At 51.9% G+C, this 25017-nt stretch overlaps 1 protein-coding gene across 7 annotated transcripts in view; it reads left to right on the top strand.

The window, feature by feature from the left end:
* The first annotated feature begins 1129 nt into the window (after nt 1-1129).
* Nucleotides 1130-25017, top strand: part of EDA (ectodysplasin A) — a 61821-nt gene continuing 37933 nt past the window's right edge. For all 7 annotated transcript variants that reach the window (XR_005255040.1, XM_038122819.1, XM_038122817.1 and 4 more), the window contains exon 1: nt 1130-1501. Coding sequence is in view for 6 of the 7 variants with exons in the window: in XM_038122819.1 (XP_037978747.1) it covers nt 1226-1501 (276 nt within the window). In the remaining variant the exon portion in view is untranslated. The remainder of the gene's footprint in view (nt 1502-25017) is intronic.

The raw sequence follows: 25017 nt of genomic DNA, 5'->3' as shown, positions 1-25017 counted from the left end.
GGAGCTCAGACCTGGCCCGGGACCACCCAGCTCTCGGAGCCCACCCAGGGGGGCTCACCAGGACCCATCCCAGGGGTGTGCTGGGGACAGTCCTTGGTGCTGGCCCTTCCTGGAGGTGGCTCTGACATCTCCCAGCGCTGCTGACCTGCTCTGCTTCATGTGATGCTCCAAAACCAGCGGGAATCCTCCTCTGCAGTGCCACCTCCTCTGCGGCCATTAACACCTCGTATTTAATTCCTTTTTCCCTTTTACTTTCCCAAATCACATCCTATTCTCTTCAGGCCACCTCTCGAGTTTGTTCAGAACATCTCTAATTTCTCAATTCAAATTTCCTGGCAGCCTGTGAGCATCACACAGCACCTTAATCATCTCATTATCCCTCTCGCTATCAATTAAACCCCCTGATTGGAAATAGAGCCAGCACAGGCTTTGCCAACTCCTTCCGATGAGCTTTAAGCTCCTTCCGAACCCAACCAGGTGTGATTCGACACCGTGCTTCCCTCTCCCAATCCACTCCTCTCCCTGGTTCACTCTTTCCCAGGCTTCCATTAGTTTCCAGCAGTGACAATCACCCTTTAAAGAGCTGGAGAGCACTCACACAGCCCTGGGCACCCCGCGCTCGGCCGTGCCCCCGGCAGAGCGGTGACAGCGCTGTCCCTGCCCGGGGATCGGTGGCGCCCGCTGCCAGGAATCCTCCGCCGGCTGCGGGGACAGCGACTGGCGGGACTGCGGTCACCGGGGCCGGGATCGGGTCCATCCGTACCGGGATGGGGCTGGGGATGGGGATGTCGGCGGGGACTGGGACTTGGATCAGGACTGGGATTGGGACTGGAAGCGGGACTGGGCCCTCCTGAACCGCACTGGGCACGGGCCCACCCATCACCGTTCCTGTCCGTACCGGGACAGGGATGGAAATCAGGGATAAGGGATCGGGATCGGGATCGCAGCGGGGCGCGGCTCCAGCCACTCTGACCCCTCCCTCTAATTTGCATATCCCCGCCCCTCAATGCCGCCGCCGCTGCCCGGGCCCCGCCCCCCGGCCGGACGCTGAGGCGGCGCTGCCGCGGCCGAGCCCCGCCCCTCCCCGCCGGGCCCCGCCCCTCAGGCGGCCCGGCCCCGCCCCCTGGCGGGGCGCTGGCGGCCCGGCCGCGCAGCCCGCGGTGCCCGGCGCGCCCCGGGAGCAGCAGCGCTGGGGCCGCTCCGCGCCGCTCCGCCCGAGCGCACCATGGGCGCGGAGCGCAGGGCGGCGGCGCCGGCTCCCCGCGGCTGCGCCTGCGGCGGCGGCGGCAGCTGGCGGCTCTTCCTCGGCTTCTTCGCGCTGTCGCTGGCGCTGCACGTCCTGACGCTGGGCTGTTACCTGGAGCTGCGCTCCGAGCTCCGCCGCGACCGCGGCCCGCAGCCCGCGGCCCCGCCGCGCCGGGACGGGACGGCGGCAGCGCCCGGAGCCCCGGCCGGGGGCCGCCCGCAGCGCGCGGCCGAGGGCGCGGAGCGGCGCCAGCAGGTGGGTCCGGCCGGGGGCGGGGGGACCGCGGGGGCTCCGCGCTGCTCGGGGCCATCCCCCGGCTCCATCCCCGCGCTCGGGTGCCGCGCCCCGGGGCGCTCCGGAACGGCCCCTCGGGGGAGTTCGGTGGATAAACGGGCGAAAGCCCCGAGTCGCGGTGCCGGGGGTGAAGTGCGGGGGGAGCTCGTCTGGGCTGGGGGTGACGGGCTGCGGGGCCGCCTGTGTTCCACCTGCCGCTCGCAGTTTCCCTGTCGCGACAGACCCGCCGTGTGTCCCGATAGCCCAGCCTCGGCCGGGGGCAGCGGCTCTGCCCCGGTCCTTGCGGGGTGCCCCCGGGCGCGGGGTGCTGCTGCCGGGGAGCCCCGCACGGCTCGGCCCCGCACCCGCCGGGCACTCTGGGTCCCGGTCCCGCCCGGCCTCCGCTCGCTCCCCTCCCTCCTCCTGAGCTGCGTTCGTGATTGCTTCTCTCCCAGCCCAGGTGCATCATCTTTTGGGCGATGCCTCGGTGTCCCCCCGCAGCAGCTGCTCAGCCTGTGCAGGACAGGTGGGCAGCAGCCTCCCGGTTGTCCCCGCCGGTGTCCCCAGCCCTTGGGGGGGGTCGCCTGTCCCGAGAGCCTCTGGGAGAGCCGGAGCGGAGCTGGGGCCTCCTCTCGCAAACTTAGCTCATTTTTTCCAGGCACGAAACCTCGCTGCGAGCAGGATAAGCTGGAGGAAGGAGTTTCCTCCCCTCCGAGCCTCCCGAGCGGATGGCCCGCTCCCCCAAGGTGCCGGGTGGCTTTGGCGCGGAGTCGCAGCGGGGTTTCGGGGAAGATGCCAAGCCCTTCCTCGGCACCCCGGCGGTCCTCGCCTTGCTGGTTATCAGTGTGTGGGGGGAAGGACAAAAATAGCTTTGATAAAGCGGCGAGTTTGGAGCTCTTCCTCCCACTTGGCAGCGGGAGCCGTTCCGCCGCGCCGGCCTCGGCTGCCCCCGGGAGCGCCGGGCTTGCGCTTCCTTCGCTGCCTGGCTCCCGCAGCTTCCCATAAGAAATCCAAGCCCGGCGTTGAAGCGGAGGGAAGCCGAGCTCCCGGGTCATCGCTCTGCCCTCGCTGCCCCTCGAGCAGTGTCAACACAGAGCGAGCCGGAGCGGTTTGATGTCGTGCTGGGATTCCTGGGTTGCCTTGGAATAGCGCGCGGCTGGAGTGCCTTTCGTGTTATCGTGCTGGATCTGTTTAGTCTTTCGAGCTCTTCTTTCCAGCGAGTGTATAATGAAATACCAGGGCAAATACTTGAGGCATTCATAAATTACAGCGTTAGATAATTTGTCTCTGGATGCGGACGGAGCTCCGAGCGTCGCTCGCTGCAGCTGACGGACTCCAGATAAGGTAACGCTATTATTTATTTCTTTATTCTACATCTGGCCTGTCAGGCTTGAGTTGAAATATTCTTAGGGGTGCATTGAAGCAGTTGGGTTGCAGAGGAAGGTTGCTGGTAGTAGGGGCATGGGGAAGGAAGGCTCAGCGTCCCAAGCCGCTCCAGTTGGGACGGCTGCTGTGACAACGTGTGATTTATGGGATTTGTAGCGGTGCTGCTCGCCCGTTTCTTGCTGATTTTTCTGCCTTGCAGCTGAAAACAAGCGCTTTGGGTGTCCTGGGGTGCTGTGAGTGCATCCCTTCCGTGATTAAAGCAGTGAAATGAAGGGTTTGCAAACAGCTTTATTTAGAAAGTTATTGTCCAGCTTTGGGGTTCCCAGCAGTCCTTCCAAGCTGCACTGCTGATAAACCCAAAGTTTGATCCCATACATGTGATGCTTGCATAAAGTGGGCTGAAATTACTAAATAATTAATTCAAGAGATGTGATCAATGACATTTCTCTCCTGAGGACCATGGTCAGAGTTCATTTGGGGGGGACCAATGACCACAGTGCTGTGAGCCTCAAACATCCTTCAGCTGCTGAGGTCTCCTCAGTGAAGAGGCCGAGTGCTGTGTGTGTTGTGATTGTACAAACTGATTTAAACCCAAAAGACACTCCCCTTCCTGACCCTTTTTTCTTTATTTTTAAATTATTTTATTCCCCCCCCCCCTTTCTGACCTGAGGCAGGAGGAAGAGGAGCATGGGGGGAAGGACGGGGAGCGATGGTCAGCGCTGAGATTTTGGCCCGAAACCTCACCTGGCCCTGTGCCAGAAATGACCTCATGACAGGAGTGAGATTTGGCAGCTCTATAACGCCCCACTTCCCTATCTCACAGGGTATCCAAATATGTAACTCATTTGGGATAGAAGGGCAGATTTTCATGGCAGAGGTTGAGGCATTGTAGTTCCACATCTTTGTCCCAGAACCCGCCGGGTGTTGCATCACCGCATTGGCTGCGAGATGAGGAGTTTGTTAGAGCTGCTTTAATTCATTGACTCTTCAGTGGCACAGAGGTGTGAGAGAGGGTTTGGGGAGCGGTGGAGCCTTGGCTGGCGGTATAAAATCCGAATAATCCCTCTGGATGGGTGTGCTGTGGGATGGGAGAGGGATTCTGTCAGGCGGGCTCTGCTTCTGGAGATCCACATCAGGGCACTGTGTCCCTTTATAGGATTTTGTGCCTAAGTTAAATTGTATTTTGCTGTCAAAAAATCATCCTTGCAATATCTGAGTAGTGCAGAGCATCATTCCCGTGCTTTTTCTCCAGCCAAATCCATGTTCTGCCACATTTCTGCCAAAACTTGTTTTTTGGCCAATGCTGGGTGAAATGTGTGCCCTGAGAGTATCCCAAGATGTGGATAAAAAATTCCAAAGCCTGGGAATGGGATCAAAAGCCATCGGTTTTGTCAAACTAATTGTGGAGGCGCTTGCAGCTGGTGGGGGGGAGGGAGAGGAGGTGCTGAGTCATTCAAAAAAATGTGCTGAGCAGCAATTTGCTTACTGGCATTTCACCTTCCCGGTGCCAAGGTGTCTGATCTCAGTCTCCACTTCGCACCTTTTTCACAAGGGATGTTCCCGCTTTGGAGCAGTGCCCGCATCCGTATTCCTGATCCTTGCTTTCATGGAGTGGTTTGGGCTGGAAGGGACCTTAATGCTCATTCAGTTCCACCCCCTGCCACAGGCAGGGGCACCTTCCACCAGCCCAGGCTGCTCCAAGCCCTGTCCAGCCTGGCCTTGGACACACCCAGGGATCCAGGGGCAGCCATAGCTTCTCTGGGCACCCTGTGCCAGGGCCTCCCCACCCTCACAGGGAAGGATTTCTTCCTTTCTTTTCCCTCACCAGTGTGAAATTGCAGTTATTTTTCCCTTTTTTTGGTTAATTCTGGCTCCAGAGTAAGAGGCAGCTCTTGGCGTGGTTGGCACAAAGGCGTTAAAGGTGTGGAAGCTGCTCCAGAGGCTTCTCCCACCCTGAGCATACCTGCAGCTCATCCAAGCGTCTTCATCCTGTGTCTGGCTCCTGCATCCCAGCTGAAACCTGCCCAATGTGCTGAAAGCTTCGAGCAGAGCTCCTGTTGGAAATGCTTCTCCAGCCTCCTCTGGAAGCAGCCTCAGCACAGGTCCTGTGGGCTCTGACCTTTCAATCCCACTCAGGGCCTGTGTGTTGGGATTTCGTGGCTCTGGTCCCGGGTTAGGGAAAGGCTGGGTTGTGTGCAGAGGGAAGATGGTGATTAGGGATGTGCCCTCACTGTGGGTTTTCCCTCAATTTCCACTTTGTGGTCCTGCTTGGAGCTGGAAGAAGCTCTCAGAGGGCAATAAAGGGAGCCTGCAGAGCTCTGTGGCAAATGTCAGGCTCTGGTTACCTTCATTCACAACTCGAATTCTCTATTCCCGCTGCTGTGCCTGTGCATGGAATATTCATAATCTGGCCTGGATCCAGAACTCCTCCTGTTGAGATGCTGCAGAGTGGCAGGAGCGTGGCAGTGGCTGCGGGAGGTGTTGCATCCTTTGGGAAATTAAATCCAGTGGGAGCTCTTCCCCAAGGGCTGGAGGTGCATCCCTGCAGGTGCTGTGGGGTGAATTCCTGTCTGAGAAGAAACCTTTGGCTGGGTGGGAACAGCTTGGCTGGTCCCTGGGAACTGTGGAATCACAGAAGGTGAGGTGGAAGGGACCTCTCAAGGCCATCGAGTCCAATCTCTGCCACAGGCAGGGACACCTTCAACTCCATCAGGACCTTCCCAAAGTCCTTATTCCCAGATTTATGATGTTGCAAGGGTGCCTTTCCTTCTGCCCCCCGCCCCGGCCTCCTCCACTGCTGATGTGGGGTTTCATTTTCTATTTTCTGCTCATTCCATGAAGGAGAAAAACTGTGACTTTGTCTGAGGACCAGGCTGTTTTATCAGCATTAACTGAGTTCCTTGATGGAGAATATTGTTGCCAGAGTCAGTGTTTGACTGACCCATGACCAGATTGCAGGGTTTTTCCACAATTTTTCAATGAGTTCCCTGGCAAATCCTTGAACTTGGGATTTTAACAACATGCAGTGGCATTCCAAAGTTATCTTCCCCTTAACCCCAGAGTAAATAGTGCCATATCAACCCCATATTATTTTAACCTTTTAACATTATTTTTCTTACCACATAATAACATAAATCTTCCCTGCTCTCCCATACACATGTAGTGTCTTGTAATGCTAATTAAACTGCACACCAGCCTAATTTTGCTCTCAGACTAATCCAATATATTTTTCTTGACTGGAAGCCAAACCCTGAGAGCTTCAGAGCATGCGGAGCTCTCATTCCAGTCTTATTATATGTTAATGGCTTTATATTTTAATATCTTTCAACACTTGGGGAGGATGTTATTTTTAGAGGTGTCTGGCTGCAGAAGGTACGGGTCTGCGAGGGGTTTGGGGGATGTGAAGCACTGAGTAAACTCTGTGCAGTGAGTGAGTGGGAAGCCCCTGAAGAGGAGTAATCTGTCAGGATCCATTGTGCACAAGCGTGGAATCCCAGGGAGGTTTGGTGTGATTTTTACCGTGGTGTAGTGGGAGATTTGGCTGCAGTTTTACCGTGGTTAAGTGGGAGATTTGGCTGCAATTTTAACGTGGCTAAGTGCCTTTATGGGGTGGTTTCAGTGGTAAGTGCTCTCTCGTTAAACTCTGGGTTTGTGTGCTAATGGTGCCGATGCCAGTCGGGCCTGGATGCTACTACAGCAGGAATAATCACTCCCAGATGGGTGTGGATGAAAAGAGCTCTTTCCCTAAGCCCCAATGAAACGCTGTTATAAGTGCAAAGTCCTAATGATGCAGGACCCTATTGATGGGGTGCTAGCCCTATAACACCTTCCAAATGGAATTGTCAGCATCCTCCTGCCTGGCTGCACCTCAGCTCTGGGGATGGAGCTGAGATGCACTCCTTGGGGGTGGCTCTTGCAGTGGAATCCCAGAATCTGCTGAACTGGGAGGATCCCATCAGGATCGGGGTTCACTGCATGGTGTGAGGTTGAGTTGTGTGGCTTTGCAGCTGCGGGCAGTGTGTGACATGAGGTGGCATCATGTGGTGAGAGTCTGTGTCCATGGGGAGGGTTTGTGTGGTGTGGGAAATCATCTGTGATCACACCCTTATGGTGTGAGGGCCCATGTCCATGGGGATGGTCTGTGTTCCATGGTGTGAGGGCCCATGTCCATGGGGATGGTCTGTGTTCCATGGTGTGAGGGTCTATGTCCATCATGTGAGGGCCCATGTCCATGGGGATGGCCTGTGTTCCATGGTGTGAGGGTCTATGTCCATGGGGATGGTCTGTGTTCCATGGTGTGAGGGCCCATGTCCATGGGGATGGTCTGTGTTCCATGGTGTGAGGGTCTATGTCCATCATGTGAGGGTCCATGTCCATGGGGATGGCCTGTGTTCCATGGTATGAGGGTCCATGTCCATGGGGATGGCCTGTGTTCCATGGTGTGAGGGTCCATGTCCATGGAGATGGTCCATGCCCATCATGTGAGGGCCCATGTCCATGGGGATGGCCTGTGTTCCATGGTGTGAGGGCCCATGTCCATGGAGATGGCTTGTGTTCCATGGTGTGAGGGCCCATGTCCATGGGGATGGTCCATGTCCATCATGTGAGGGTCCATGTCCATGGGGACGGTGTCTGTTCCGTTGTGTGAGGGTCCATGTTCCATGTTGTGTGGGTTTATGTCCATGAGGAGGGTCCACGTTCCGTGGCTTTGCCGTGGTGGCCTGTAGCTTGGTGGCTTCCTGGCAGTGGCTGTTGTGCGACGTAGCTTTGCCGTGGTGGACAAGACAGGGGTTGTTTGTGCTGTGTGGAGCTGTGGTCACTGCGTGGTGTGGCAGGACAGTGGCCACAATGGCTGGAAGCTGCTGGATGCTCCCAGGAGGCAAGAGGAGAGGACCAGGGAAGAGTTGCCTCCTGCCAGAGCTGCCTCTTGCATGGCCCCTGGGAGCTCAGAGCCCTCCTGGCTCCCCTCCCGGGCAGTGCCGGTGTCCCAGGGGTTAAATCCCATCCCTGTGGGACAGCAGGGTTAAATCCCTGTGTGCCAGGCCAGCGGGGTGCTGTCCCTGAGTGCTGCCTTTGTCCTTTAATCCCTCTTTGCAATTCCTGTCACCTCTGGGCTTTCAGCCTCTCCCGAGGCACAAAGGGAGGGGGGAGACAGGGAAGGTGTTCCCTGAGCTGGGCTGAAAGTCAAATCCACCTGGGAGCAGGTACAGGCTCCGTGGTTGTAAATGATCTGCAGGTGGGAGGCTTGGGGAGATGCTGTGTCAGACAGACCCCATTGTGCTGCTTAATCCCAGAATCCCAGCGTGGTTTGGGTGGGAAGGGACCTTAAAGCTCATCCCATCCCATTCCCTGCCATGGGCAGGGACTCCTTCCACTGCCCCAGATTGCTCTAGCCTGGTCTTGGACACTTCCAGGGATGGGGCAGCTTCTCAGGGCATCTTCCCAGTTGTCTCTTCTCCCTTTTCCAATTCTTGTTTTAACTGGATAATTCTGACATTCCTTCCCAGAGAGTCGAGAAGATCAGAATGCCCTGTCCAGAAAAAAAAAAAAATCAGATTTTTTAATCTCATTCTTATTTGATAATAAAATTTCTATTTTCTGCTAATAACTAAATCTTTGAATTCTTCCTTATATTTTGTGATCCATGAGGGAGCAGCAGCTTTCCCTGGGTTTCTCAGGGAAGTGTGGGGCCAGGGATGTGGGGCAGGCACTAAATGACCTAAACAGACCTTTGTGATCCTTCCAGTCTTCTCCACGTGCCAGGCTCAGTGAAATTAATGCAGGAAATCATTTCAGAGCAATTATTTCCTTCAACTTTGCAAACAAGTTGCTGAGCTACTGGTTCCCTTAACCAGCACTTTATTCTAATTTCCCCATGGGATAGGAAAATAGGATAAGGCATTTAAAGCTGGCAGCTGGAACTGTTGCCAACCCAAGAGGATGGAACAGCTTAGACTGAAAAATCAGGGGGTTATTTTAATTTTTTACTGCAGTTGCTGCTGTTCCCGGGGCTGCAGGAAGGCTCTGCCTGGAAAACTTGAATTCCTCACGTTTTCCCATAAAACATAACCTATGACAGAAAAATGGGATCAGACAGGGAATCGCTGGATGTGCAGCTGATGAGGTGCATTTCGAGAGCAGGATGAAGAGCTGGGTTTTCTACTGCAGCTGTTTGTATCTTTTGAGTGATAATGAACTCAATGAGTAGTTGGCTGCCTTGGGGCTGTGGATGGGCTTGTTGGTGCTTGCTCTGTCTGTCTGGGGTGTTAACTCTTGCTGGGAAGGGGGGAGATCCCATCCCAAGGCGAGGGAAGCCCAGCAGGAATTACCTCCACCTGCCCTCAGAGTAAATTCTGGCAGATTTCTAAGGTCAAAAGGGGATTTTTTTTTTCCTTGGGGGGGCAGGAAGGCAAAGTTGAAAGCTGGCAATTGTCCATTTTAAAGGAATATAAAATCTTAATTGCCAGCCTGGGGTTGACAGGAGTTGTTTTGGCTCAGAACACGGCTCCTGGAGAGATTCCTGCACTGTGCAGGACTTGATGGTGGAAGGGCAAGAGGTGATGGGTTTAAACTTAGAGGGTTGATTTAGATTGGATATTGGGAAGGAATTTTTCCCTGTGAGGGAGGTGAGGCCCTGGCACAGATTCTGTGGCTGTTCCACCCCTGGAAGTGTCCAAAGCCAGGTTGGATGGGGCTTGGAGTCACCTGGGCTAGTGGAAGGTGTCCCTGCCTGTGGCAGGGGTGGCACTGGATGGGCTTTAAGGTCCCTTCCCACCCAATCCATTCTGTTCTTCATTCACTGGAAAGGGAATGCGTGCAGGAAAAGTCCTTGAGCTGAAGGCTTCAGCTGAGCCTTGGGAGCTCAACACTAATCCTGGCTCCGCTAAGCTTGGCCTCTGTGCCTGGTGAGATACTGAAACCAAGAGAAAAACTCAACCTCTTGCTGGCAGGGTGGATTTTGCTTGGGAGATGGGAGAGCCTCCATGCTCAGCACCTGCAGGAGTGCTGTCTGGTGTAATCCCTGCATCCTCTGCATGGAATCCAGCACTCTGGGCTCAGTCCAGTGCATCTCTCCTGTGTCCCCAGGGGCTGGTTGTTATTTTAGGCTCAGCAGCAGAGGGGCAGGAGAATCTCTGTGCCACTGCCAGGGATGCTGGGAGCCAGCACATTCCCAATAAAGGCAGGATTTGACTTCAAGCACAGGTTCTGGGCAGGTCGTTCACACTCCCCTGCGTGGCTGCAGGGCTTGGACAATTCCAGATGTGCTGTGTCCCTGTCCTGGCTGGGATGGAGCTGCAGGAGGAGCTCTGGGAAGTTGAGGTCTTCAAGTGTTAAATCCCAAGTGCTGCTCCTGCAGGCTCAGCTCCGATCCCGGCGTCTGGCGTGTGTTTCCAACAACAGCCTGGATTTGCCAAGGAAAATGACGCTGGATGCAGCAAGGAGCTGTCAACTCTTTCCTCCCTATGCTGCCAGGCAGCTTTTCTCCTGCTTTCTGGAATAACTGGGCTGTTGGGAAGTGATATGAAAGTTCTGTCCGTCCTCACCCCGCTCCAGGCAGCAGCACCTCACACGAGGGCTGTGGGGTCCCTCTGCAGTCCCATTGCTGAGGTGAGGCTGAGGGTCACATGAAGCTGAGATTAACTCAAGTTCTTCTCCTCTGGTACCTAAATGTTGGACCCAGGGGGATTTTGGAATATTACAGAAAAGAGGTTTTCTGAGCCTGGTTTTGTGTAGGTTCAGGAGATAGGTTCCTGATAGGTTCAGGAGAAGACCCCCAGGGACCCCTGGGCTGGTGTGCCCCCCACTTGCTGACCATGAGCTTCTCTGTTGGGTTCTTCTGACTCAAAATCCTTTTTTCTCCATCTCTGAAGATACAGAAACCCTAATTTATAAATTATGATCCTGCTAAAAGGCTTCATGGGGTGTTTGAGGCAGCTACCCTTCAGCCAGATCCCTCTGAAGATCCCATGTGGCTTCAAGCTGGATCAGGTACTGAAGGAGTTAAAAATTCCTGCTGTTGGTGCACGAGCAGAGCCAGGTATCTCCCAGGGGATCCACGTTTGCTTTCTGAAATCTGGCAAATAGCAAAAATTTTGATGTCTGTGAGCAGCAATCACACACCCTGAGGCGATGACGGCTGACAGGGAAGGGCTCCTGACATATTTACCGAACAATTTTCTTATCATGAAGGGCTCAAAAAGCCCAAACCTGGAGAACAATAGCAACAAAAACCCCACTGCAGGGTTTGTCAGCAGATGCAGCTTGGAGATAACAAATGATTTTTGCTTTTTGTTTGACTCCTTGGCATTTAGGGGTTAATTGGAGCGAGGCCAAATGTGGTGAGATAGTGCCTGAATCAGAGTTTTAAAAACCCTGGGATTGGAAAGGTTTTAACTTCTAACTTCTGTGAGGCTCTTAGAGGCTGGTGAAGAGGGAGTTAGAAACAGCTAAAGGAAAATGTTTGGGTTGGGCAGTAAAAATTGACTTTGGAAGGGGCAGCCCTTCCTGAGACCCCAAAAGTCATCTCAGCCCTCAGCCCAGCTGGGCTCCCCTTGTGCTGGGGCTGGATTGGTCTGAACTATTATTAAATAGGGATTAAATGAGAATAAATGGTTCTGTGAGGGTATTGTGTCACGTGTTCATCCACCAGTCCCTCTGTCCTGGTTGTGTGTGTTTGGAGAGTGAAGCAAAACTGCATTTGTGAGAAACAGAGGGATTTTGACACAAAAAATTTGGAATAAAGTTGTTAAGTTGGTCCTGGTCCAGCTGCTCCCTTTGATTTCACTCTGATATAGAAAGGCACTGGCCTGAAACTGGTCCAGAGGGTGTCCAGGATGCTCTGTGAACTGTGGCATGAGGAATTCTGAGCAATAAAATTTTGGAAGTGTGGCCTTCGAGGGCTATTGTGGAAGGAAGGGCATAAGAAACATGACACTGGGATTGTGATTCCTGGCAGGAATGCTTTGCAATGGGGAAATTTCAGTTTGGTTTGTGTTGCTTACATGCCTTTCTTCTCGCTGAAGGGCAAATGACAGTGTCAGCATTAAATGTGAGGAGCTGACATCTTCCCATGAAATATGCCTGACGTCCCCAGAACAGAGCTGGAGTTATTGCTGCTCCAGAAATCCGCCTTCCCTGGATTTTACTTTTGCTCTTACCCCGAAAGGGACCCGACTGAAACACTGAAACGTTCCTGCTGATAAAGAGGTTGGTTGTGGAGGCAGTTGTGCTCCAGGGAGAGGTCTGAGAGCAGGAGGAGCCGTGGCTGAGCTGGATGTCCCCGTGTCCCTTTTGGCCCCGGGGCTCTCGTGTCGGGACGTGTCAGCCTGACGGGCGCCTGAGATGGAACAAAACCCAGGGCCATTGCTTGGATGTTTGGGGTTTTTTTTTAAGGCCACTTCTCTGGGTTTGAAGATCTTGAACTTCTGTGGGGAAGATTTATGGTGGTTTAGAGATGGAAGAGATTGGCCATGTTCTCTGTGATGCCCTGTTGGTCCTGTGTCCCCGGCAGCTTCTGTTGTGGTGGCTTTTAGGTTGGTTGGTTCAGCTGGGCTTGGTGTAGCCAGGGCTTCACCCCACAGGGTGAGTGATTTAGGGAGCTCTGTTGGAGAGCCAGTGGAGATGTGTGGGGCAGCTGGAGCTGCAGGAGGATGAGGAGTGACTCAATTTATCTTTACATCCAGTGCATTGTGCCGCTCGCTTCGGAGATCGGGAATTGCTCATTGGGGTGGGCTGCCTTTGGGCTCCTTGTGGGCTTTCCCACCAAGATCTGCCAGGGTTGGTGTCCATGGGGAAGAGGAGCCTGTCAGGCTGCTCAGGAGGTGCTGATTGCTGCATCTGCAGAAGATCAGAGGGGTTGGGCTTTGTTGGCCAAGAGGTGTTAAGGGACACCTTGCATGGAATGGGTTGTCCAGCCCTGGCACAGCAGTGGTGGAGTCCCCATCCCTGTAGCTGGATGTGACACCTGGGGACATGGTCAGTGGTGGCCTTGGCATTGCTGGAGGAGTGGTTGGACCCTCATCTCAGAGGGCTTTTTCAACCTCAATGATTCCATGATCTTTCTCAGGCTTCCACTGTCGTTGCTCGGTGCTGACATACTCAGATTGGAAGAACACGGGTTATTTCATACAGGATCCTTGTTTTCTTCTTTCCCCTCTGAAATCTCCACAACAGAACCATTTGCGCATAAATGAAGCAGAATTTTTGGCCAGCTCTTGTGCACACCTGTGCACTCCCATCACCCACCAGGAAATTGCTGCCCTGAATTGCTGCTCCTAAAATATTTGCTGAGGAATGGTTCGGGAAAGCTAAAAATTGTTCTTTTGAGACTTCTCACATGGTCAGTTGTGAATTAAGGCTGCACAAAAAGAGGTTGTTCAAGCAAATGAACTGTTCTTAGAAGCAGTGGGGTGGGTCATGATGGGACCACCCCCTTCCCATGGCAGGAACACCTTCCGCTATCCCAGGTTGCTCCAGCCTGGCCTTGGACCTTTCCAGAGATGGGGCAACCACAGCTTCTTCCATAAAACGATGGAAAACACTGGGCTGGAGGGGCTCTGGTGAACATAGACTTATTTAATATATAGGATGACTTAATTTCTGTTTCAGTAGCTCTGTTTGCCATTGGGGGCTGGGGTCAGCTGGGGTGAGGGAGGAACATGGAGGGGATGAGGCAGCGAGTCCCTGCTCCAGCTAGGCAGGATTTCCAGTAGGAGAATGCCCTTGGAAGAGTGTGTGTTTGTGCCCACAGCCATTAAGCTCCATAATCTTGGTGTCTGTATCGACTTACAAATGAAAGCTTGCAGTAATTTGGAGCAGCATTTGAATTGTGAGTGGTAGTGATGATGCTGAGCTTGTCTTTTAATGCTGAGTTTAGAGGCTTTGAGGTTTGGATTAAAAAAAACTTCAATGAAACCACAAAAAAGACATTGGAAGCATAGCTGAACAGGTGGAACAAATTTGTTAAATCTGTTATTGGGAAAACAGCAACTTGCTTTTAAGAAATAAATCAATCTGCAGCTCAGTGTTTCATAATGAGGAGTGGGATAGGAAAATCTAAAAATATCTCCAAATGAGAGCTAATGCTCCGAAGGAACAGATCCAAACTAGAATATAATATTGCCCATTGTGGTGACAATAAGGATTTTAAAGTTCATTGAGATCCTTGCTGGGATGCAGATGGGACTTGAAGAGCCAGCATATTTCCCTTGGCCGGGTCCAGTTTTTATTTGCATAATAACTTATTATATGTATTGCCAGTAGCTCGCAGAGCCCCTGGTCAGGATTGGGAAACCACGATGAGTTCATCCCCCTCTGCCTGCTGAGACAATATATTCCCCAAGAACTGGGAGAGAGGCGTCTCTAGCAACTAAAGCAAGTGATTATGTGCTTGAAGAGGCAGGAAAAAGCAGAGTTTTAACCCTGTGAGCCTTTGTGTGCCTCGGATCTTCTCACCAAGACCCATTTCAAGGGTCTTTGTCCTTCGGGCGCCTTTGTCCCCGTCCTTCCTCCTGTGTCCTGAGCTTTAGCAGCTGATTATAATGAAGTCAAGGAGCTTTTCCAGGTGGAAAATATGTCCTGGGTTTTCAGGAGATGGGGCATCTGTGCTGTAGTCTCTATTGTTGTGGAGCCACGGAATGGTTTGGGTCAAAAGGGGCCTTGCTGATCATCTCATTCCACCCCCTTTCTGGTCCTTTCCTTAATTCCCTGCGCTGTTCAGGCAGCAGAGCCAGCTCTGCTTCCATTTTTCTTGGAAAGCAATTCCACAGCCTCATCCTTCTCTCAGCAGGGTCTTCCTAGTGTTATTCCAGAGTTTCCCTTGCTCAGCAGAGCCTGGGTGCTCTGTCACACCCAGCCAGGCCAGGCTGGGGCACTGCCGTCACCTTCATGCTCCATCATCCCTTTCTTTTGGGATTTGCTGAGGGCTCCTGGGCACTGGGGGCTTCTTCCAGTGCTGCTGTGGAGTAGCTGCTCCCAACTAACCAAATCCACATGGACAGCTGTTGCTCAGAGGGGAGTGGGTAAGTGCATCCATAAAGTTTGGGATTTGTGCTGCAGGGAGCACAGCCGGTGCATGGCCATTGCTCTCTGAGAGCCCTTGGCACTGAAAGCCAGGGAAACAAACCCCAGAACCTCTCCAACTTCCAGATTCTGGCTGAGGGAAGAGTCAAGGTGTTGTGGAGCTGTAAATGAAAATGCCAGTTTTTCACAGCTTTTCACAGACTGGGATTGCTCAGGGTCAGGGATTGTGTGTGATGCCACAGCGTTGTTTTGGCGGCAGAGAAGGTTTACTTGAAACTGCTTTAGGCTGGATTTTAGGAAAAGGTTCTTTCCCCAGAGGGTGTTTTGGCACTGAACAGCCTCCCCAGGGAATAGCCAGGGCCTCAAGGCTGCCAGAACTCCAGGAGGGTTTGGATAACACTCCCACGGATGCAGAGGGTGGAATTGTTGGGGTGACTGTTGATCCATGGGGGCCCTTCCAACTCAGGATATTGCATGATGCTAATTTTGGTGATGGTGATAGCAGCAGTGCCACTGTCCTCTTGTGTGCCAGGCTGAGATGCCCTTGGGGTGACAAAGGCCGGTGCTGCCGTTGCCTTTGCCATGGTCAGGGCTGACATTTGGCCAGGTCAACCAAACCCCCGGGGCTGCCATTTTCCTTTGGAAGCATTTCTGAGTCTGGGGATGCTCGTCCATGGCTGGGATTCCCTAAGTGCGTTGTAACATCACTCTCTGCCCCAAACCTCAGCTCAGGCTTCAAGGACTTATTTCTCACCTCAAAACATCCCATCCCCAGCCTGGATATTGTGCTGGGATCTGGACGGATCCGTGGGTTTGGAAACTCCTCCTGTTGCTGCAGTGCCCAGAGGGGCTCGTGTGGTGCTGATTTGGGAAGCCCTGCTCTCCATCTGCTCCCGTGGTTTGGGAGAGCTGGGATGTGATGCCCGGGATCCCCACTCTGACCACAATGGCCCTGCTGGCCCGGAGCCACCCAGAGTGGCCGGGGGGCAGGGAATTGGCACCCATGGGTGCTGCTGGAGGTGCCAAAGCTTTCGGGAGGTGCCAGGGACTCGCTCCGGCCACGCCGCCAGCGATTTTTCAAGGCTGAGGGGTTGGTGGAGCCTTTGTGTTCCTGCTTTGAAGCCCCGGCCTGAAAGTGTTGTAATGAGATTTTATGATGTATTCTGGCAAGGCCTGGTTATTTTGTGTGTGGATTTATTGTCTAATGAATTGAGTGATTTTGAAATGTTTTGTGCAACGCTTTTTTGGAAAGGACATTGTATTTTGTTTATGGGACGTGTGAGTTTTTATGAAACTTTATTTAGCTTTTAGCAAGAATAATCTTTATTCAACAAATAGTGCAAATAAATCTTTAATTGAACAAATATGTGCCAACTTTCAAGCACAGTAACAAACAATGACATGAAACAAGGAAACTTTGGAACAATATACAACTTTAAACATAGTATTAAAATTAAAAAAAAAAAAAAAAAGAAAAAACCCAAAACCAAAAAAACCCCAACCTAAAACCCCTAGCAAAGCAGATTTTGGGCTGTGTAGTGGAGCATGGATATGTGGGACCTGCCAAGCTGGAGGGAGCAGAGCAGGGAATGTGGTGCCTGGTGGCTTTCCAGGGGTGCCCAGGGGTTGGGGTGCCCCCCATGCCAGGGTTTGGAGGGAGTGGGAACTGCTGGATGTGCCTGGGCTGTGGAAACCTTCCTGGTGTGTCCCAGTCCTTCCTGAGCTGCCTTCCCAGTGGGACATCCCCAGCCCTGAGGAGGGAAGGGGGGCACCCAGGGGTTGAGGATTTGGCTCTTCCAGCCCCACGTTGTCTTCAGGCTCTTGGAGGGCACACGAGGGGCTCTGAGCTCTGTGTTACTGCAATGCCCTGTGTGAGCTGCCTGGGAAATGGGATGAGCATTCCCTGCTCCTCTTTATTCCTGCCCAGGCTTGGCTACTGCCACTTCAGTTGGAAATGGAGACTCCCATCCCCTGCACTGCATGTAGCTGGAAATCCCTGAAAAACTCTCAAATCCTGCATTAAAAGGTTTGAAATGAGGAGAGGAAAGCCTCAGCACTTGTTTAATTTAATTTTTTGGAGTGTTGGTCTTTAGTGAAGATGGGCAGAGTCACCTTTCTGGTTATTTCCTTATTAATCTGATCCTACTGGATTTCCTTCCTTGTTCCAAGTATGGAACGTTCATTTTATATCCCTGGAAGTGTCCAAGGCCAGATTGGACAGGCCTTGGAGCAACTTGGTCTGGTGGAAGGCGTCCCTGCCCATGATAAGGGATGGGCTTTAAGGTCCCTTCCAACCCAAACCATTCCAGGATTCTTTCCAAATAATTATCCTAAACTATGGAAAGAGTTTAGTACTGAAGATGCTCATGCAGCTGCTGCTTTTCTCTGGAATTTCCTATATTGATGACAGAATTACTTGGCAGGAGGAGACCCAGCTCTGCATTTAAGTGACTTCCCTACATCTTCAAATCCCAGGAATATCAGGAATACAAACCCTGATGCTTCTTGTTTCTCTGGGAATAGCATTTTCAGCCCTTCATTGCCCTTTTCAGCCCCTGGAATTGGAACAAAAGAGCTTTTCTTCTAAAAGTGAGCCGTGGAATTGGGTGTTAATGGAAACTAATTAATGCTGAATGGAAAATTCCTTCTTGGCTATGTTTTGCCTGTCTCTTTTATAGCTCCAACCTACCAGACCTCTCTGGGGCTGCCCATTCTTTTCCAGGAAGGATAAATGAGGCTTATGTTTCCAGAATGGGAGCTGGAGGCATCTCACCCCTCCATGCACCCTTGGCTTGATCTGACACAACCTTCTCCAGACCTCTGAGTGGTCCTGAAAGGGCCCAGTGCTGCTCTGTGCACCCACCTCCCCTTCAAAGAACCCCTTTTTCCTTGGATTTGGCCTCATTTTCTGTTCCAGACAATCCCAGGATCATTCAGGTTGGACAAGCCCTCTGGAATCATTGAGTCCAACCCTTTCCCAGCACTGCCAAGGCCACCACTAGCCCACATCCCCAAGTGCCACATCCACATGGCTTTTAAACCCCTGCAGGGATGGAGAGGCACAGGCTCCACCCCTGTGCCGGGACTGGACAATCCTTTCCATACGAAATTTTCCCTAATATCCAACTAAATCTGCCTTGGCCCAGCCTGAGGCTGTTCCCTCTCCTCCTGTCCCTGTTCCCTGGGAGCAGAGCCCGACCCCCCGGCTGTCCCCTCCTGTCAGGGAGTTGTGCTGAGCCAGAAGATGCCCCCAGAGTCTCCTTTTCTCCAGACTGAGCCTTTTCCCAGCTCCCTCAGCTGCTCCTGGTGCTTCAGACTCTTTCCCAGCTCTGTTCTCCTCTCTGGACACAGAAAAAGCCCTGAAGAGCAGCAGGAGATGGTTGGTTTGGGGAATTTCACCCCATTCATAAGTGGGGAGATGTTGGTGCTGAGGACCTCCATGGCCAAAGTGGCAGAGTTGGCTGAGCCAACATTTTCCATTTGGATCTCCTGAGCACAGCCCTGAGCCACCACCTCCAGCCAGAGCTCTGCCTAAAGCTCTCTGAGCTCTTCTGGCCTTTCAAACAGAGCCAAAAACCCAACTGTGGAGGGAAACACCTGCCTGTGCTTTGTTTTGAAATCCATATTAAATCAGGAGATCAAGGAGTCGCTGTCCATGCAGAGGGATGGAGGAAAGCCATTGATGTGCCAGATGTGTGGTTGGAACATCTGTGGCTGGAGGTGCTCTGCCCAGGATTGCTCTGCTGAGGAAAGCAGGGAGGTGGTGCCTGAAGGGGCTGCGGGTGGTGGTCTCCTCTCTGTGGTAAATCCATCTTTTTCCTTGGGTAGGACATGAATCCATAGAACAGCCAGGGGTGGTGTTAAGGATAAACTCGTTGGATTCATGGTTGGTGTTTTTAACTACTTCAATTCCCAGTTGGTGAGGGGGGATGATTCCCTGTAGGAGCAAACTGAGCATCAAAGCTGTTTGTCCTTGCTGAGCTGGGCTGCAGGCACACCCTGTCTCCAGCAGAAAGTGGGATGGGGATTGTGATGTTGGGAGCTGTCAGTGTGGAGATGTTCCACATCCTCGTCTCTGGATGAGCCCAGAGGAAAGGGACATTCCTCAGGCTGGGGCTGCATCCCATGAGGATCAGGGGGACAATTGCATCTGGCATTGGGGCTGGTGTCCTTCCAAAAGGCAGGAGGGAAGGAGCACTGGCAGGATCTTGGTGCTTGGCCAGTTTGGTGATGGATCCCAGTTAAGGATGGCGAGGTCCGGAGCACAGACCACGTTGTTTACATTCCCTGTGAAGAAAAGCTTTCCTTGGCTCACTGTCCATACTTCCATTCCTTTCCAGATCTCACCATCCCTCCCTGGTTGTGGCTGCAGCCATCTCCCTGCAGGGTGAGGGCTCAGAGCTGCCCCTTGGGTGGGAGGACATTCCCACATCCCTGTGGGATGTGCAGGTGTCCACGTGCCACACATAGGCACACATTTTTTCCCTGGGATATTGGCTGCTGGAATTCCTGTCAGTGGATCACCTGCTCCCAGTTGGAAGTGGTAACTCCTCTCTGTCTCAGTGTCAGCAGCATATCAGGCCCACAAGACAGGCAGGAAACCTTCCTCTCTCCCAGGCTCTTGGATCACAAGGGGAGGATCAACCAGATGTCCTCAAAATCCTGCGTGTCCTGAGGCTGACCTGCAGCTGGCAGGGAGAACTTCACTCTGTGTCCATGGAATCTCTCCCAGGTTTTGTAAAGATAGAGCCATTTCAGATCTCTCTATCCCTCCCTTGCTCTGTGTTAGGCTCCAGCCTCCTTTGAGGTGGTGAAAATGGAGCCTTGTGGAAGACCAGAAAGGTGCTGAGCTTCCCCTGCAGGGACTGCCAGGAATGTGTCTGACACTTCAGCTAGTTTTCCCTGTGGATTTAAGGAAGGGGGTCAGGGCAGCAGGGCTTGGAGGATATCAATGATTCAACCAAAGAAATAATTAATTTGCACCAAGCTTGACATTTAAATTCTCATGGATAAGCAGGAATAATGTGTAGGATTCATGGTACCTGTTTAAAATAGCTCTGTTGGAGCCCCAAACGAGACACTGAGGGTTTGGATTTCAGACCATCCTCTTGCTCCAGCATCTTCCTTTGGAAAGAATGCAATATTCCGTGCCAGCAGCTTGTGCTGCCCCAAAGATCCTCCTGTTTTTAGGATGCAGATTTTGATCTCAACCTGGGAGTCGGAGCACGCACTTGAACAGCATCTTAATGAGCTTATGGTTGAGAGCTATTTATTATCTGTTAGAACAGGCCTTTTATTCCACTGGCAGCCTAATTTGCATGGTTTGTTGTAATTAACACCATAAAATGTTTAAACAAAAGTACAGATAGAAATTAAATTTACAGGCATTGAATTCAATAGCATCAGAATAAACCTTTGATTTGTTTTTTTCCTTTGGCAAGAAAGTGATTCACTCAAATTAAATTTAGGAAAAGCTCTCAACTTGGAAGGAGGGATTTAATGAAAAAAAGGCGTCCCAGTCTGCCGGAGCAGCTCGGGGGAAAGCTGGGATTTCACTGGGACAAGGCTGCTGAAGGGAAACTCAACTGTTCTGGGTGGGAGAGGTATCCCGAAATCCTGCATCAGCCGCTGCTGGCAGCACATGTGCAGGCAGCATGGTGCCTTTGCTGTCCATCTGTTCCATTTTTCCATGCTCTGGCAAATATTTTGGAGGCACTGTGGGGTTGGGGTGGAGGCAGATTGACAGGAGTGTTCCCTAGAATTGTCCAAGGGCGGGTTGGACAAGGCTTTGGAGCACCCTTGGATAGTGGAAGGTGGAGAAAGGAGCAGAATGAGATGAGCTTTAAGGTCCCTGTCAACCCAACTCATTCCAGGATTATTCTGTGATGGTTTGGAAAATCAGTCTGAGGCTGATCCATGGGTGAAGGGGTTGGGAATTGTGCTGTGTCCCAGGCATTCCTGAAGGGCTGGAGGCGTTTTCCAGGGGCTCCTGTGGCGGTACATCCCCTCCTGCTGCAGAGCACTCAAGGTGGCTCTGGAAAAGTCTTTTATGACACTAAAAGAGGCGTCTCCATGTCCACCCTCAAATGAAATCATCAAACCCAGGCCACTTCTGCTGTGATTTATGCGGCAAACGTTATAAAAAACTATATTGTGAGCAAATGGTCTCTGGGTGAGGTTTAGATTCCCTTCTATTGTTTGGAATTTTGGGTTTAGCGTTATGGCTGGGATTTCTATAGTCAGAACTAATTTGTAGCGTCTGGGACCAGGGCTTGGCGTGGTGCAGGAGCTGGGCTTGAGCTGCTGGAGGCATCAGTTGGGGGGAGCACGTGTTCCCTGGGGTCGGGGCTGCCGGGATTTACAGCCTGTGGGTCCTCGGGAGCTGATCCAGCAGGAATTCTGATTGCTTTCTGACTAACAGGCAGAGTTCAGCACATCTGTGCCTCTCCCTGGATCTTTGAGGTGCTGAGTTGGGGTTTGGAGGGTCATCCTCAGGTTCCTGTTCTCCATCCCAAGGGATTTGTCCGAAATGTCTTCAGTGAGATGTTGCTGTAGAGGATATTTCCCAGTAGGTTAGGTTTTGAAGCTTAAAAAGGTCTGTCCCAAAGGTTTGTAGCATGAAAATTGGGGTAATGATGGAGCAGATTGAAAACTTCAGGTCTTTGCCAGCTCCTGGGCAGTTTGATAAACTTATAGTGGCTTTCCCTCCTTGATTTCCTCCTGAAATCCCTCCTGGATCAGGGTGAAAACCACCACCAAGGACCTGTGTCTGTAGAGGACACGGAAAAACTGAGATAAGTGAACTAAAAGCAACTTTTTAAAATAAATAAAGCTGGCATGCACCAACACCTCGAGGAGCAGTGCTGGAAATCACATTTTCTTGGCTAGGTCATGCACAAACTAAGATTAATTAATGAATTTCTGTTGCTGCAGCAGGGAGTTCTCCATGTTGGAGTTCTCCATGTTGGTGTATTCTCTCTTTTTAAGCTTTTTTATTTTTACCTCTGGCTCCTATTGCTCCACTGGTTGCTTCTCACTCTTTCCCTACTAAACCTCCAGAAGTTAAAGGATCCACGAGGTTTTTGTCTTGTTTAGGTCTGTTTTTATTCTCTATATGATTATTTGGATTGGTTTGCCAGGAGAAATCCAGCCCTTCAGCCACTGGGTGCTGCAGGTTCTGAGCATTGGCTCGACAGAAAATAAGAATTAATTTAGCATGAGTTATTTGACTTTGGGATAAACTGGTAAGAAGGACCATCTTGCTGTGCCAGCACACTTTGCTGGTTTAGGAGGGATTTGTTATACCCAAACTGGAGATTCTGGAGAAGGAAAAAAGCTTTTCCCCTCTATTCTCAGTTGCTTTGTAGTGTAAAGGGCCAGGTAGGGCCCTCTGCTGGGGTTTGCAGTGTTAATCAGTGATTAACAAAAGGAGAGTTGTGAAATTAGGGAAGACACAGGATTTAATGCCTGCAGTTTGATAATTGTGTGGTTTAGGGTTTTTTCACTTCAAATTAGAGGGTTTTCGTAACATGATAAGCTGCTCTTACGTGTCGGAGGCACAGGACTTGAACTGGAAATTTGTTTTTTCTAGCAGTGTTTTTTAAGAACAGATCCTCCCTGTATTTACTGTCAGTTCCTCTAGCCTCTCCTTTTCTTTGGAAATGACACATTGAGAATGATGTTGAAATTTGGTGGGGACAGGAGTGAGGTTTTTTGGCTCAGGCAATGGACACCGAAATTTTGGCTGGCTATCGCCGGTCAGTGATGTGCCCCGTGACAAAGGTGACCCCAAATGGGTCCCTTTTCACCCCAAACCATCCTGTGAGTGTGGGATTCGGTGTCTCCACATCAGAGCCCGGGGGAGCAGCTCAGCCTGGGAGCGTGTCTGGGCAGGGCCAGGAGGGAAACGGGGAGCAGAGCTGCTATTAAAGGGATTATTCCCAACATTATTCATCAGCCAGGCTTGAGTGATGGCCCCAGATCTGGTTGTGTTTGTGTTGGGGGGTTGTGTGTGTTGCTGATGGGAAAGTGGAGTCTTGCTCTGGGGATGAACTGGTTTTATATTGGTTTTGTACCAGTGTTGGTAAAGAGGCTGCTGTTCGTATTTACATTTATGTATTGTGTACATACATTGGGTTTTTGGGGTAGGGGCACTGTCCATCCTTAGCCCATGGACATCTCCATGGACACAGAGCCTCAGAGGCTGTGGCTGCCTCATCCCTGGAAGTGTCCAAGGCCACATTGGATGAGGCTTGGAGCAACCTGGGCTAGTGGGAGGTGTCTGCCCATGGCAGGGGTAGAACTGGATGAACTTTAATTTCCCTCCCAACCCAAACCAGTCTGGGATTCTGGGATTCTTCATAGTGCTCCTGGGGAGACATGATCTTGCACTCTAGGCTTTGAGTGTTTGTGACCAGGTTGTGCCAGTACATTTCCCTTTTCCCTGGGTCACTTTTCCCTGGGTCTGGTTGTGATGGGAAGAGCTGGCTGCCCTGACTGCTGGTGGAAAGACTCCAGTGCCACGTGAGACATGTCTCAAAATCTGCTTGTCAGTGAATAACTGCTGCTAAAAGACGTGAGCTGGCATTGGTGTCAAGAGGAGATGCTGGAACATGGATGGAGCTTTAGCTGCAGCAAAGCTGAGGCTTCAGGAAAGGTGCTGGAGGTGCCAAACAAAGAAAAAGGTGGAGGAGCAGCTTCTACTGCTGCCTGCTCACACATTCCCTGCCCAGAGTGTTCTGCTTGCAGTAAGTGCTGCTTTTTCACCTATCACACAGAACCACTGAGGTTGGAAAAGCCCTCCAAGATCATCCAGTCCAACCTGGAGCCACATCCAGGTGTTCCTTGGACACCTCCAGGGATGGGCACTCCACACCTCCCTGGGCAGCCCCTTCAATGCCTGGCCACCCTTTCCATGCAGGAATTCCTCCTGCTGTCCAGCCTGCACCTCCCCTGGCACAGCTTGAGGCTGTGCTTGAAGCGAAGACCACTTTTGCTCTCCTGGTGCCTCTGGTGGAGCGCGGGGTGGGACGAGCAGCCGCTGTTTGTTGTCTTTCCTTGGGTTTTCTGCCTCACGCCTGGCTAAGGAATTACCCTGGTGAATACACGGAACAGGCACAGCTCCTGGCTAGAGGGATGAGAGCAGCTAATCCACAGGAGCACAGCCCAGCCTTTTGTTGCTTCCCGTGGTGGGGAGCTGTGCAGAACAGGATTTGTCAACACTTGGGGCCTGACAAAGAGCCCCTGACGGCTGTGGGTGAGGCCAGAAAGCAGGGCCGGAGGGGAAGGTGTTGGGACTTGCTGCTGGAGCTGTCTGCACACAGACAGCTGGTTCAGGAATCCCTCCTCTCCTCTGGGAATGCAAGACTGACAGCTCTTTTGGCATCCCACAAGGAAGCAGGTTCAGGGGGTGCTGGCGGCTCTGCACGCTCAGGCCACGGGGAGTTGTTTTTTAGCAGTGAGGTGAATTTTGGGGGTTTTCATCCCTTTCAGATGTTCTTTCTCCTTTTCTCTTTTTTTCTTCCACTCTAAAAGTTGAAAGAGGCCTTGGGTGGCTTCTCCTTTTGAAAGGTGACCTTGCTGCATAAAGTTGTCTGACTCTGTGCTCTCCATGCCCAGTGATATATGGGAGCATCTGGGAAGGAGGGGAGGCTGCTCATTAATTCCCTGAATTTCTTTAGGATCACACATGTACCTCAGGATCCCTTTCCCACACTGGTGAAATGTTCCCCCTTTAATCCCAGCCCTGTGTGAGGAGCTGCCATGTGTAGGCAGAGCAAAGAGAAGTGGGGAATGGGTTTTTTTTGGGAGTCTGGTGTATTCCAGTAGTGCCAAGTGTGTCTCAATTAGTCCAGTGTGTGCTTCTGTTATTTGACTGTTGTCCAAAGCAATACATTCTCCTCCTGCCTCCCTGGCCATGGTTTAATTCATTAAATTAAAAAATTCAGCCACAAGCTGTAGGTGAAGGTGCTGCTACCAAAATACCATCGTTAAATGGTGGTGTCATTCCCAAATAATCCACTTTATAAGGCTGTTTTATTGGTAGTTTCTGTGCTTTGCTACTTCCAGAAGATCTCTCACCAGAGGCTGGT

This window comes from Motacilla alba, chromosome 4A (assembly GCF_015832195.1).
Source record: "Motacilla alba alba isolate MOTALB_02 chromosome 4A, Motacilla_alba_V1.0_pri, whole genome shotgun sequence".
NCBI classification, from domain to species: domain Eukaryota; kingdom Metazoa; phylum Chordata; class Aves; order Passeriformes; family Motacillidae; genus Motacilla; species Motacilla alba.
Note: the sequence above shows the minus strand (reverse complement) of the source record. Positions and strands in the feature narration are given on the sequence as shown.